Source organism: Schistocerca nitens, chromosome 10, assembly GCF_023898315.1.
Source record: "Schistocerca nitens isolate TAMUIC-IGC-003100 chromosome 10, iqSchNite1.1, whole genome shotgun sequence".
NCBI lineage: Eukaryota > Metazoa > Arthropoda > Insecta > Orthoptera > Acrididae > Schistocerca > Schistocerca nitens.
This window is the reverse complement of record NC_064623.1, coordinates 129,018,678-129,033,568: the sequence shown is the minus strand read 5'-3', so window position 1 is coordinate 129,033,568 and position 14,891 is coordinate 129,018,678. Positions and strand designations below refer to the sequence as shown.

General features: G+C 42.5%; 1 protein-coding gene across 1 annotated transcript in view; it reads left to right on the top strand.

Annotated features, from left to right (window-relative positions):
- The window catches only part of LOC126210120 (esterase FE4-like), a 191,939-nt gene that overhangs the window by 79,608 nt on the left and 97,440 nt on the right, over positions 1-14,891 (top strand). Inside the window, exon 4 of the mRNA XM_049939263.1 lies at positions 6,733-6,918. Within this exon, the coding sequence (XP_049795220.1) occupies positions 6,733-6,918 (186 nt within the window). The remainder of the gene's footprint in view (positions 1-6,732; positions 6,919-14,891) is intronic.

Genomic DNA, 14,891 nt, shown 5'->3' with positions numbered 1-14,891 from the left:
GCTATCCGACCCTCTGCACTGTCCAGTGTGTACAAACCCTAAGACAGTATCCACACAGCCATTTCAGTGCTAATTATAAAAGTGAGATTGAACGATTTTAATTCTTCAGTGCCCAAACAGAACATAATATTTACACGTTATCGAGGGCACGATGAAATGAAAAGCAAGAGGAACAAAAAACAACAGGAATATTATCAAAGAATGAGTGAGTCAGCCTGAGAGTACGTGTGAAAAAGTTCAAACAGTTCCGTCTTTTTCACTGTTTTCCTTTGATTTGCATGAATAAAATAAAAATTATTTTAGACCCACACACGCAATATTTACGTGCTTCGGAGAATGGCTTGTGTTACCTTCTTCTCACCAGACACAAAAGTAATGAGATAGAAAAAAAGGACTGAGCAAAGCAAACTAACATAAACAGTTACATGTCGTTCTCTGGTTAGTACAGTTAGTTTCCCATCAAGTTGATTCTTCCTTTGCGAAAGTATAAGGGATCATCCAAAAGTTTTCGTTTTAGGACATTGCTGCAAAGTACCAGGTGATCAAAAAGTCAGTATAAATTTGAAAACTTAATAAACCACGGAATAATGTAGATAGAGAAGTAAAAATTGACAATGCTTGGAATGACATGGGGTTTTACTAGAACAAAAAAAAAAAAAAAAAAAAGAGTATTGCTAGACGCGTGAAAGATATCTTGCGCGCGTCGTTTGGTGATGATCGTGTGCTCAGCCACCACTTTCGTCATGCTTGGCCTCCCAGGTCCCCAGACCTCAGTCCGTGCGATTATTGGCTTTGGGGTTACCTGAAGCCGCAAGTGTATCGTGATCGACCGACATCTCTAGGGATGCTGAAAGACAACATCCGACGCCAATGCCTCACCATAACTCCGGACATGCTTTACAGCGCTGCCCATAACATTATTCCTCGACTACAGCTATTGTTGAGGAATGACGGTGGACATATTGGGCATTTCCTGTAAAGAACATCTTTGCTTTGTCTTACTTTGTTATGCTAATTATTGCTATTCTGATCAGGTGAAGCGCCATCTGTAGGACATTTTTGAACTTTTGTATTTTTTTGGTTCTAATAAAACCGCATGTCATTCCAAGCATGTGTGTCAATTTGCACCTCTCTATCTGCATTATTCCGTGATTTATTCAGTTTTCAAATTTATACTGAGTTTTTGATCACCCAGTATATGCAACGTAGCGCGGCTACAATTTGGGTATACAAGCACCGACGGGTGGGCAAGGAATTAATGTGGCATTCGTGTCTTCCCGAAGTGCGTGCAGTAAATGAGGAATCGTGAATACACAGTGTGTCACAGTTACTTTACGACTGCTGGTGTGAAATTCCAAACTGCGAAGCTATCACATGGTGAATAGCGGCGTTACAGTCCTTTAAGTTTGCAATGCTGTAGCAGGCATCCTGGCCGCAAATGTAACAGTACGTCTCCGACACTCGTCGGAAAATGGCAGTGGAGCAGTGAGGCAACAGCGTTTGTGGCAGAGAATTCGTCGAATTCGACCCGAATAACAAGAGACAGGTTTCTTGTTTCACCTCCATGACGACACCCCAGCTCACAAAGCGAAGACTGTGCTCGAGTTTTTGGCCAGCTAATGGATCACAGCGCTGGAACACCCAACGTATTCATTTCTGGTTGTTCCCCAAATTGAAGTTGCAATGAAAGGGCGCCGCTATGACACAGTTAAGGGCATGAAAGAAAATTGTACTGCAGTATAAATGCTATTCCAAAAAAAGACTATAGTGTCTGTTACAAACTCCTTTAAAACGATTTCAGTATGTTTCGATTCTGGGGGAGACTATTTTGAATAAGCACCATGATTTTGTGTGAAACGTCCTGCTAAACCCGCAGGACACGACAGGTAGTTGGAATAATTGTGGAAAGGGGCCCAAATGAGAGGCTGTCAGTTACACTCGAACACATATAACTTTATTTATTTCACCAAACATTACAGTACAAATTCTTAGTTATCGTCTGAATATGCCACACTATCTTATGCCTTAAGGGCACAACCACTTTAATTTAAAAAAAAAAAAAAACGGCTGAAAGCCATTAACTCAAAATTCAGACACCAAAAGAATATTTAGCAGGCAGAAGGCCTCACGTGAAGTGAGTTCTATAATTTCGCTGAAGGCCCCAAAATCTAACACTTGAAAAGCAACAACCTTAATTTAAGGACGGCTGAAGGCCGATGATTTAAGACTGAAGGTAACATAAAATAAAAAAAAAAGGCAGAAGGCCTTACCTTCATTTAGTCTGAAGGCCCTAAACCCGGGCTTCACAACATACGTGCTCGCGGAGCAAGCTGTGAGCAGCAAGGCGCGAGCACGGAGCAGCGTGAGCACGCTACCCCCACTACTGGACCAAAGCGGAGAGTGGGGAGAGTCACGTGGGGCACACAACAGCCGCCGCCAGTCAACGTAAATCCACGGCCACCTGCAGGGATATCACTCACGAATTGTTACTGCGACAAATGAAACAAATAAAGGAGAATGTACACATGCCACATAATTTTATTAGCTTAGTGTATGCCTCTACAATCGCATTAATTTGTGAACTGTTACACAGTAAAAGGTGCCACTGAAGTGTGGGATTCTCGGTTATCTTGTACTTTTTGCCCTTTACAATTGCGTCTATGTTCGGAGTAATTGTTCTTGTGCATTTTAGGCGCAGCGTGCTGTTTAAAATTCGATCAGACAATGCGTTTCTCAGGCGCATCTTGTTACATTTCATTGCATAGAACAGTTGTTCACAAACATACGTGGAACCGAACATTGATATTATTGTAGCCGCCAGTTTGTGCAAACGAGGAAATCTATCCTGAGGGAAGTGTCTGTAGAATTCCAAAATGTTTTTCTTGTTCTGAAAGTTGTCTCTGTATTCTCTGTCACACTGCAGGTCAATAATTTCTTGCTGCAGCTCGGGACGAATCTCTTAAATATTCGCTGAATATGGAGAGAACAGATCAAAATCACTGTCTAGTGCTGTCACATCTTGAACGCGCTGATCAACTAAACTATGTGAATAACGTTCACAGTCTTTGTGAACATCTTGCATGGATGGTAATTTAGGAAAATGAGCTAGGTTTCCTGTTTCCAGCTGACTCACCCAAAGTGTCAATTTCATTTTAAAAGCTCGCATTCGATCTATGAAATGAGTAATTAGCAGATCTTTACCTTGTAGTAAAATGTTCAAAGCATTCAGATGGCTAGTTAAATCTGCTACGAACGCGAGATCACATTCAAACGTGCGCGCATTTCCCTCCCTCCCCTCCCTCCCTACTCCGCGACCTTCCACCTGCTCGCGAGCACGTGTCTGAGCAGACGCGAGTACTCGCGCTCAAAACCGGCCAGTTGTTAAGCCCTGCACTAAACTATCTAACACGTGACAAGCAAGGAATTTTAATTTTAAAACAGATGAAGGACCATATCTTAAAACATAACTAAATTAATTTTTAGTAGGTAGAAGTCCCAAGGCTTTATCTTTAAACAATATACACTACTGGCCATTAAAATTGCTACACCACGAAGATGACGTGCTAAAGACGTGAAATTTAACCGACAGGAAGAAGATGTTGTGATATGCAAATGATTAGCTTTTCAGAGCATTCACACAAGGTTGGCGCCGGTGGCGACACGTACAACGTGCTGACATGAGGAAAGTTTCCAACGGATTTCTCTTACACAAACAGCAGCTGACCGCCGTTGCCTGGTGAAACGCTGTAGTGATGACTCGTATAAGGAGAAGAAATGCGTACCATCACGTTTCCGACTTTGATAAAAGTCGGATTGTAGTCTATCGCGATACTGCTGCTCGCGTTGGTCGAGATCCAATGACTGTTAGCAGAATATGGAATCGGTGGGTTCAGGATGGTAATATGGAACGCCGTACTGGATCCCGACGGCCTCGTACCACTAGCAGTCGAGATGACAGGCATCTTATCCACATGGCTGTAACGGATCGTGCAGCCACGTCTCGATCCCTGAGTCAACAGATGGGGACTTTTGCAAGACAACAACCACCTGCACGAACAGTTCGACGGCGTTTGCAGCAGCATGGACTATCAGCTCGGAGACCATGGCTGCGGTTACCCTTGACGCTACATCACAGACAGGGGCGCCTGCAATGGTGTACTCAACGACGAACCTGGGTGCACGAATGGCAAAACGTCATTTTTTCGGATGAATCCAGGTTCTGTTTACAGAATCATGATGGTCGCATACGTGTTTGGCGACATTGTGATGAACGCACATTGGAAGCACGTATTCGTCATCGCCATACTGACGTATCACCAGGCGTGATGGTATGGGGTGCCATTGGTTACACGTCTCGGTCACCTCTTGTTCGCATTGACGGCACTTTGAACAGTGGACGTTTCATTTCAGATGTGTTACGACCCGTGGTTCCACCCTTCATTCGATCCCTGCAGAACCTTACATTTCAGCAAGATAATGCACGACCGCATCTTGCAGGTCCTGTACGGGCCTTTCTGTATACAGAAAATGTTCGACTGCTGCCCTGGCCAGCACATTCTCCAGATCTCTCATCAACTGAAAACGTCTGGTCAACGGTGGCCGAGCAACTGGCTCGTCACAATAAGCCAGTCACTACTCTTGATGAACTGTGGTATCGTGTTGAAGCTGCAGGGGCAGCTGTACCTGTACACGCCATCCAAGCTCTGTTTGACTCAATGCCCAGGCGTATCGAGGCCGTTATTATGGCCAGAGGTGGTTGTTCTGGGTACTGATTTCTCAGGATCTATGCACCAAACTGCGTGAAAATGTAATCACATGTCAGTTCTAGTATAATATATTTGTCAAATGAATACCCGTTTATCAGCTGCATTTCTTCTTGGTGTAGCAATTTTAATGGCCAGAAGTGTATTAATCAGGCTGAAGGCCCAAGCAATCTAACACTTGACAAGCAAGTAATGTTAATTTTAAAACGGCTGAAGGCCCATAACTTAAAACATAATTAAAATAATTTTTAGTAGGTAGAAGGCCCAAGGCTTTATCTTTAATCAATATATTAATCAGGCTGAAGGCCCAAACAACCTAACACCTGACAAGCAAGAATCTTTTAATTTTAAAACGGCTGAAGGCCCATAATTTAAAACACCACTAAAAACAATTCAACTTTAATTCCTTTAATTCAAAATCATCAGCTATGATCCAATCAGATACACACAACAGAAAATAAGAAAAGGCAGTGCAGCTAACGGCGCTCGGAAGTTTCTGGGGTCGGCCAGCACTTGAAATACTAACGTCCACTTAGGTGAGACAGGCAGTCGGTCCAACCATTCTCGATCTGACGACAACCCAACCGACAGACAGTCAACGAACCCGCCGACAAGGTAACTTGCGCTCCACTCGACCAGCAGCAACCGGGAGTTCAATGCAAACGTAAAAGGCATGGACGCCCACAACCAAGTATACATTAAGCTGCCGAACTACACACCGTGCTGGACAGCGACAACACAGTGAGGGAAGCACACTGCCTAAATTTACGTCAACGGCCCGGACAGGTAACCAGAATGTTCACGGCCACAAGGCAGAAAATTCCTCCAGTGTATTTCAATTTCAAATAACCAAACACAGTTAGACTCCACCGCACGGTGGCTAAACCTTCGCCAACTCGCACACACACGTTGATGCTCGCAGGATTGCCCCACAGCCAACAACGAGAACCAAACGGCACAATGTGAACAGTTTTGACTTGCTGGTAATTTAAATCCAAACTCAACTTTCGTGTCCAGGGTCGGTGAGCCACTGACCTCGTAGCGATGGAAACAGCCCCACACAATCCGACTCTTCGTAGAGACTGCCAGCGGGTCCGGCCAAACTACGCCCCGTGGAGATTTCTTCGCTGCTCCATGGCAAACCGACTGCTCGCACACAGCACTGGTGGAAACTATAAGCACCAGACCAAAGCTAGTACAAAGTGGGAATATCGATACACACCACTCTTTCCCCTGATGGAGAGAGCGAACAACAGCATAATCGGAATAACTGCAAGCAACCAAACATAGGACAGGATGTTTAAACCAACGCATAACATGAGCTCAACACAGCTCGATGTGAATATAATCGATGACTTCTATTTTTCGTACAGTCCTAATGGAACTGGGATACTCTCTGTATGCCAACTATTACCAAATTCGTCCAACAGAGACCAGTGTGCTGTTATTCTTTTCTTCGCTGCCAAAGGACAGACATTAGACCCCCATCGAAGAGTGAAGAACATGTATGGGGTAGCATGTCTTTTGACAGTCACCATTGTGTGAGACAAGGAGTGCTGCTGCTTCATGACAACACATATCCCCATATCACAAATGTCGTACCACAGAAGTACTTCAATGGTAGACACTTGAGCACCAGCCCTATAGTCCTCATCTCTCCCCGTGCAATTATCACGCCGTCATTCCCTTAACAAAGGCCATCAAAGTCGATGATATCTGTCAGAGAAAGATGTGCAACAGGCACTTCTTCATGTGGCAGGACGTGGTCTATCTTCAACCTGGTGCATTGGTGGGCTAATTGCCTCAATGTTCACAACGATTTTGCCTGATTGGCATACCAATTCAAGACTGTACAACCTTCGAATGGGAACTTTCCGATACCTCTCATATTTAAAGTTGTGGTGTTAATAGTACTATCGATGGATGAGATGGTAACCAGCTGTGGTGATTTCTGTGTGTTGTGTTGCAGGCTTCCTGAACGCAGGGGACCGTGTGGTGCCGGGGAACATGGGCTTCAAGGACCAGGTGATGGCTCTGCGCTGGGTCAAGGACAACATCGCCAACTTCGGCGGAGACCCCGAGAATATCACCATCTTCGGCTGCAGTGGAGGGGGATGGTCCTGCCACGCTCTCGTCCTCTCGCCGTTGACCAAGGGTGCGTAAATACTCGTCACCAGTACTGTGGAAAGGGGGTCTATGATGTTCTACAAATCACAGTGTGGAGTGTGTGACGATTACTGTCACAGCAGATATTTTGTACATTTTCGATATCTGAATAGAAGTAATGTAAAATGTGGGAATGGCTTAAAAAGTCTTAGTCATACAAGATGTCAGCAGTGCTGCAGCTGAGACACAGCAAGTGGCCATTAACATTGGCAGTCGTGTGCTCGTGTCATCTGTTGCAACAGATCTACATCTACATCCGCAAGTTACATTATAGAGTGCGGTGGAGGGTACTTTGTGTAATACTGGCACTTGCCCTTTCCTGTCCCAGTCACAAATGGCCCAAGAGAAAAACAGTTGTTGGTAGGCCCGTGTGTGAGCTTGAATCTTTCTGATTTTAACTTCATGCACTATTCGTACAATATACATAGAAATGTGCCCTCTCAGGAACTTAACAGTAAACCACATCATGAAGCAGAACGGCCTTTCTTGTAGTGCGTGACACTTTGTATGCGTGACTACCTCCGTGACCTTTTCAAGCATGTCTAATGAATTTCTAACGAAATTTGCCGCTCTTCTTTGGATTTTCACCATTTATTCTATAATTCTACAGGATATGGCACACAAACCTAGGAGCAATACTCAAGTATTGGTTGAACCAGGGTTTTGAAAACTATCTGCTTTGTGGGTGGACTAAACTTCTAACGATTATTCAGCGAAAAAAACAAATCGAAGGAACTTATAATGTAAATTATGAGTATTTTCCGCTGAGAGGCTCTACGATAATTATAAAAGTGACTTTGTAAGTTTCTTATATACTTAAACTCGTGTTCATAAGTGTCAAGTTGGTATCTGAGAAATGTGTAAAACCTATTTTTCATATCGAAATATGTAAAACTCAGTGCAGAGCAACAGAACTATGTGAAAATTTATTTTTGAATCGAAGTATGTGGAGCTCACACTGCACCGTGCGAAATCCAGACTACCTTGTACATCAAACAATTCGTCTGCCAGAACTCAATCTGTTTTCAATGACATTTACATACTCCATCTCACTGCAAAAAGAATGACTTAGTTTAAAATATTGGCCCTTAATATTGCTAATATTTATCTTTAACTTTGCAAACAATCGCTGTACTAGAACCGTTATTGTAATTACACAGCTGATGAACATAAAATTAACGCATCTGGCATTCTGATAAAACTGCTTGAAAATTCATAAGATAGCACTTTACTGAAATCTTTTACTGGTATTAAGCCTCTGAACGGATATTGATACTGTTTTCACAAATACACTCTGCCAATAACTGTGTCTTGCAGTGGACATGAACTTTCATAGAATTCAAATTTATTGGCATAGCTGTGTGCACGGAACACTCGTCTGCTTCGCAGTTTGTTGCAATTGGGAATAATGATGAGACTGTCGAAAATCAAATTTTGCTTGCATTACTTGCGTTGTGCAATTCAATATGGTATCTTACCAACTTTCATAAATGCAGCTCAGTACACAACACGCGATGTGCAATGTGAATGTGCAAACAGGATCATGAAATTCAATGAAAATGAACAATTAATCTTAACGACTGATAAATGAGAAGAAAGACTCCAAGTTTAACAGTGTTTCGTTAAGCCATAACAACAATACTCATTTTTATAAAGTTCTCACACCTAGACAAGTAGGCAAAATATTTCTCAGTAGTTCTGCTGTGTAAAATTCTGTCTTTTAACACTTGTTTCTACTATAAGACAAGATCATGCACTTCATTACAAAATTTCTAGAGCAAACTTCAACCATACACAATTTTCTAACAATGAGAACTCACACAATTAAAAATACAAGAAACTGGGTTACCTTAAGAGTTGCTTTTTATCATTCTTGTATTAATATAATTTCATTTGCTGAATATATTTACTCAAAGCATATCGTTGCAAAATCCTTTTTAAATAATGGTGCCTCCACTACACAGCAAGGCAGTTTTCATCCTTTTTAAACCAAGTACACTGCCAGACTGTCCAACACACTCTTTTATTGCTACTATCTAACTTACTCTGGCAAAGTCAAGTTAACCTCTCTGACTAACATCTCTGGTCTCAAACGCAGTCTTACTAAGAATATGATTATATCCATATTACAGAGGTTGAGAACATTTATCAAATGCGCAACTTCATTCACATTTATGGCCAAAATGTCCTGAAAACCATCATGGCAAACATAACAGCCCTCAGTAAACTCTTTCTGTATCATAAATGACTGACTAACTAATCAACTGATTATCAGATAACTAACGCACTAACTGAACAACTCAACCGCAGTCTGCCATCTGTCTTACTGGCGATTCTTTTTATGTGGTCATACCACGTTAAATCACTCTGTACGCATACTCTCATATACAGGGTGGTCAGAAAATGTGTGAAATTCTTGTAGGGATGTCACAGGGCGGGTTGTACTGAGATATAAATGTTAAGAAAGAAATTCGATACGTTGCTCCGTTTCCGAGTTATTTAGCATAGAATTTAGCCATTCGGGGCGTCGCGCGCTCACATTCAAGCGGCCTGCCAGGGGTGGTGTTGCCCAACGAGTGCTTTGTCTCGGTAGCTGAAACTTGAATTTACCCCCGCGACGATCTGATTGGTTAACTTCAATGCTAAATAATTCGGAAACGGCGCAACGTATCGAATTTCTTTCTTAACCTTTGTCTCAGTACAACCTGCCCTGTAACATCCATACAAGCATTTCACACATTTTCTGACCACCTTATACATAATGCATGTGAATGCTTCCATTGACTGTTGGGCAATCATGTAATCACACAACGACGAGTCTTTCTGCCAATTTACGCGTAATACAGGGTGACCAGGAAGTAACTAGTTGTCATTAAATGACTGTTAAGTTTTTAATATTGATGCCATAGTATTGGGAATAGCACAAACGTAGAGAACATTAAATAGGACTGTGATTTTTCATGGCGCGTAATACCGACGGTGGCCGTGAGAAGCGGTACACTCAACAACAACAAAGATGGTCGATCGATTTACAATTGGGGACCAAGCACAGGTTGCTTCACGCTATGAGATGTGGAATTGTACCGTTCTTCTGCAGAGATGGTGGCCTATGGTAAAGGGAAGGAATGTCACATTTCCTCCAGAGACTATAAAGAGTTGCTGCACGAAGCTAGTGGCCACTGGTTTGGTAAAGGATGCAGCAAAAACAGGTCGTCCATCCAAAATCGTTGCCCAGCGAAATCGAGACGTCAGGCAGCACGAGAGAGCGGACTCACTAGGCACACCAGGTATTGCATAAGGAATTAAACTTTCGAACATGGAAACTATTTTACGTGCAGCAGCTGACACCAGAAGACTGTGTTAGCAGAGTGCAGAATGAGGAGTTGATGTTGGGTTGGAACAAAGATTGGCCTCAATTGTTTCACAACAGCCTCTGGAGTGACGAGATCGTATTCCGTGTGGGAGGTTTTGTCAGTCGGCACAACTGCCATTATTGGACAGCGCAGGATCTTGAAGTTACGATGGAGAAGACACATCGGGAGTAGCCATTACTTTTGTGTGTTTTTTGCTAAATACGAACCTGAGAATGTGAACTGACAGCCTAAATGTGCTACTGAGGCCAGAGTCACTTCACTTACATGAAATTTAAAAGAATTGTGTGTGTGTGTGTGTGTGTGTGTGTGTGTGTGTGTGTGTGTGTGTGTAAACCGATCTCATTCATAAGCAAATAAATAAGCAAACCAATAATTTCACGCTCAGTAGACTTGCTCATTGCAAAATGCTTAAAAAACAACAACAACGTAACTGTATAAAAAAAATCAAACTGTAATGTCGACCTGTATAAGATTGTACCTGAAACACACGAAAATCTCTGCACTGAAATGTGGCCCTGGTAAAATAAGGAAACTAAGAGAACCTACATTACGCACAGGAAACGAAACAATCATGTATTATGAATCCCACCTGTTAAATGTCCGCCACCAGTAGCTGATTGGTCAGCGCAACAGAATGTCAATCCTAGTGGCCCAGGTTCGATTCCCGGCTGGGTACGATATTTTCTCCGCTCAGGTACTGAGTGTTGTGTTGTCCTAATCATCATCATTTCATCCGCATCGACTCGCAAGTCGCCGAAGTGGCATCAAATCGAAACATTTGCGCCCGGCGAATGGTCTACCCGACTGGAGGCCCTAGTCACACGAAATTTACATTTTACCTGCAAAATGAAGTACTGGCAGAAACAGAAAGACTCAATAACAAAAAAAAAAAAAATACTGCTAAAAACTGGGTACAGTTGGCCCAGGAAAATTGGGTTCATAATCTTGACACAGAATGCCAATGATAAACATGACACAACATTTAACTTTAGAAATTTCAGTTAGGAAGGAACTTTTTAAAAAATATATAGACATTAATACGAAAATTCATTTAATCTTCCTTGGTACAGTAAATTAACTCAGAAGATCAATCAATAGAATAATCAATAAAAACTTGACTAAGACGAGGGTGAAATGAACCAACAATACAAGTCTATAAATATAAAAATAAACTTCTTAACTCATCAAGTAATACCTTGTTCTTCATTTATAAACCTTTTTTATGTCCGTATGCTAGCCAACCATTCTTCTGAGTCATCATTCCTTCGCGTAATAAATCTGCAACTCACATACTTCCACAAGCGCGACCGTGCATTACACTGTACACTCAAGGAAATGTGTCTGCTGCACACCACAGCTACTGACTGTCAAAGATTCTGTGACTCCATAATGTTTTCTCACAGTGACCGCTACAGTCGCAGGTTCAAATCCTGCCTCGGGTATGGATGTGTGTGATGTCCTTAGGTTAGTTAGGTTTAAGTAGTTCTAAGTTCTAGGGGACTGATGACCTCAGGTGTTAAGTCCCATAGTGCTCAGAGCCATTTGAACCATTTGTTACCATCACAGACACAGATACCGTTGCCTAACAACTGTTTCTCTGACCAAAATTCTTCAAATATAACATTTTCCTTTACAAATATAAACATATCCAATAACATCATCAAAAAAACAGCCATCTTACAGCATTCTCGTCCAAAAGTGACAGGGTCGTGTGGAATAACGGCTACAAACGACATCAGCCCATATCTCCTGCGTGACACAATGAACATGGAACGCCATGTTCAAATGCTTCAGGATTACGTTCGGCCCACGGTGTCTGGATGGGAAAATACCGACTACATCGTCTTCAAGCAAGATGGCGCACCGCCTCACGTTCCATATGTCGTGCGAAACTTGTTGGGGAGACGTCTACGCCTGACACACTGTAACTTTTTTATGGGACTGGTCAAAAAAGGTGTCCCAAATGAAACCTCGCACAATGGACGCATTGGAGGCACAGATTTGGGAAGTACTTACCAAGATCGCACACAACTTCCTCCAGAAAGCTGTGGATTCCATTCTATGTCGTTTGAGGAAGTTCCTGCAACGACATTCAATGAACCTTTAATGTGTGCAATCATATTCCCATATAACAGTGCATATCATCATCATTTATTGCATTTATGGACCTTTAAGGCCTACAGTGGAATAAAAAGAATACAAGCCACAGTATAAAAGGAATAAAACAAACTGCACATTATAAAAATTTGCAAAGACACACATTACAAAGAGAAAAAACACGTCAGTGACAATCTCAGTGCAGGAGACATTTATTGCAGATGGCGGTACATCGCTGTCGGTCTCCAGCTCTGACACTCCACTCCTTTCCTCTATCGTCAGACATCAGCAAAAACACTCTGTGAGTGCGTTAGCATCTATAGAATAAATGATTGGGGTTAGGAGTGGACCATCACAGAGCATAACGATTTTTAGCTGTACACAACTTGTTTTTAATTCAGGATTATTATCAAAGAAGTACACGAATTTACATAGGTTATAACATGACAATATAAGGACAGTTGTCAAGATAACGCATTTCATTCTGTTTAATCGAAATGACACTGAACTCAACAATATTAAATTTTAACCAGAAGGTTCTCTACAAAATTATTCTTACTACTACATCATGAAGTTGGCCAATATTACGATAAATCATCCAATTCCGGTTCTAAGTTCGGTACTATTTAGGATGACAATGAAGTCTATGAAGGATGGCTAGTTTTTGTGAGAAGCTGAGCAAAAGAGTATTCAAGGTTGCTCCAGTTCACAGTGGACGCAAGTTGGTGAACCAACAACATTACGCCTCTGCTAGCGGTATTTGCCTTATCTGCAATGAGCTGTCGGCTGCATGGCTGCTCTCGTCCTCTGAAAGTCCTATAAAAGCTAATCAAAATCTTTGCGGATTTTATCAGCAGAAACCATCCTATGTTTCTAGTTAGGTGAGAAAACATGCACTCATCCATGGTCTTGAAATATAGCGATATGCATGTGCATGGATGGAGCAGCGTGCATATTTCAATGCCCTCTCAGTTCTCGCAAGAACAATTAATTACATGGCTGCTTCGTTTCTCCGCTGTTGGAGCTCAACGACGCTATAGCTAATATCTAGCTGACTGTCAGCCGAAGTGAGTGCAGCGTTCACACAATATTCCTTATTTGGCGTCTTACAGAGCATGAGGCTCCCTGTTCTGCACTTGACACTGGTTCAGAGGAGAATCCCCAAAGTTTTCGGTCTTGTGTCTCTCGTAGCAAAACTATCCCCCACCTGGGTCCTTTCGTGCTCCACGTCAAGGCTTTTTCCGAACAATAGGAGCATTCCTTTCATCTGTCTCTGCCAGTCGCAAAGTACCTACCATCAAACTGCATCGACATTTCGCACTTTACTCCTTCCTAGTTCATGTCAGCCAATCGGACATTTTGTGCCCACTCCAGACGCCTTAAAGTTACACGCATACATCATGAGCGTACCACGCCCAGTTCACATGATCGACTGCGTCACTGGTCTGTTTGTATCCATCTCGAAATTCTCCAACGCAGTTTTCTAAAGATTCTCTCTGTACCACGCCACTGGCTCGCTACCAGCCTTCTTCGATGAGTCACCCAGCATGTTCGTTGTCCACTGCCACAGGTTGCTTTAAGGGCGGTCCGTTGTAGTCGGGCCGTGACATCGCAATTCGCATTTGCTCCCAAACTAACACGTTTCCTCTGGCAGCTTCTTTCTTCTCTTGCTCATTGACATGCAGGATTTAGGTTCGGTTTGTTAATATCGTCGACAGAGTGTCATCCCTTTGCATTGCATACTGTGCATTTTAATAGCCAAATCTGCTCATTTTCGCATGTTTGGTGACATATTCACCTTTCTGTTACGATGTATAAAATCTCTCACGTAAGGTGCGAAATTGACATTCATTTAATCTGCCACCTTACACTCCCTCAACGTCTACTGCTGTCGGCTCCACTTGTTTGAGTATTGCCAGTACCAGATCCTTCCATCGTGTCCTCGGTTGTCCGTTTAGGCGTCTCCAAGCAGGTTGGGAATGGAGAACACAGTTAGGGATGGATCCACTGTAGTCTCTTCTGCCCAAATATACAGCCCATGTGTGGCTTTCCATAGCGCTGGTAAAGGGCTTCTTTTGTTCTTCATTCCCATTTACCATACATGGTATTGTAGAAGGGTCCATATATCTTTTGAAATACCTTCCTCTCCAATGCACACATTACTTCCTCAGTTGTAGCTGAAGATTCCCAGGTTTCACAAGCATATAAAAGTAGTGGCCGTACTAATGTCATGTACAGCCGAATCTTGTTTTTTTAGCTATATCAGCTGGCATTCCAATAAATTGTTTAGGCTGAAGAAAACGTCATTAGCGTTTGTTATTCGTTGCTGCACCTCTTTTGTCTCTTCACTTTTGTTGGTCAGTACGGATCCCAGGTATTTGAATTCTCTCACTCGTTCGAAGGCTTGCCCGTCAACAATAATGGAGGGGAGGGGGGCTTGATGTCGTGAGATAACGAGATATTTTCTTTTACTCTCTTTCACTACCAGCCT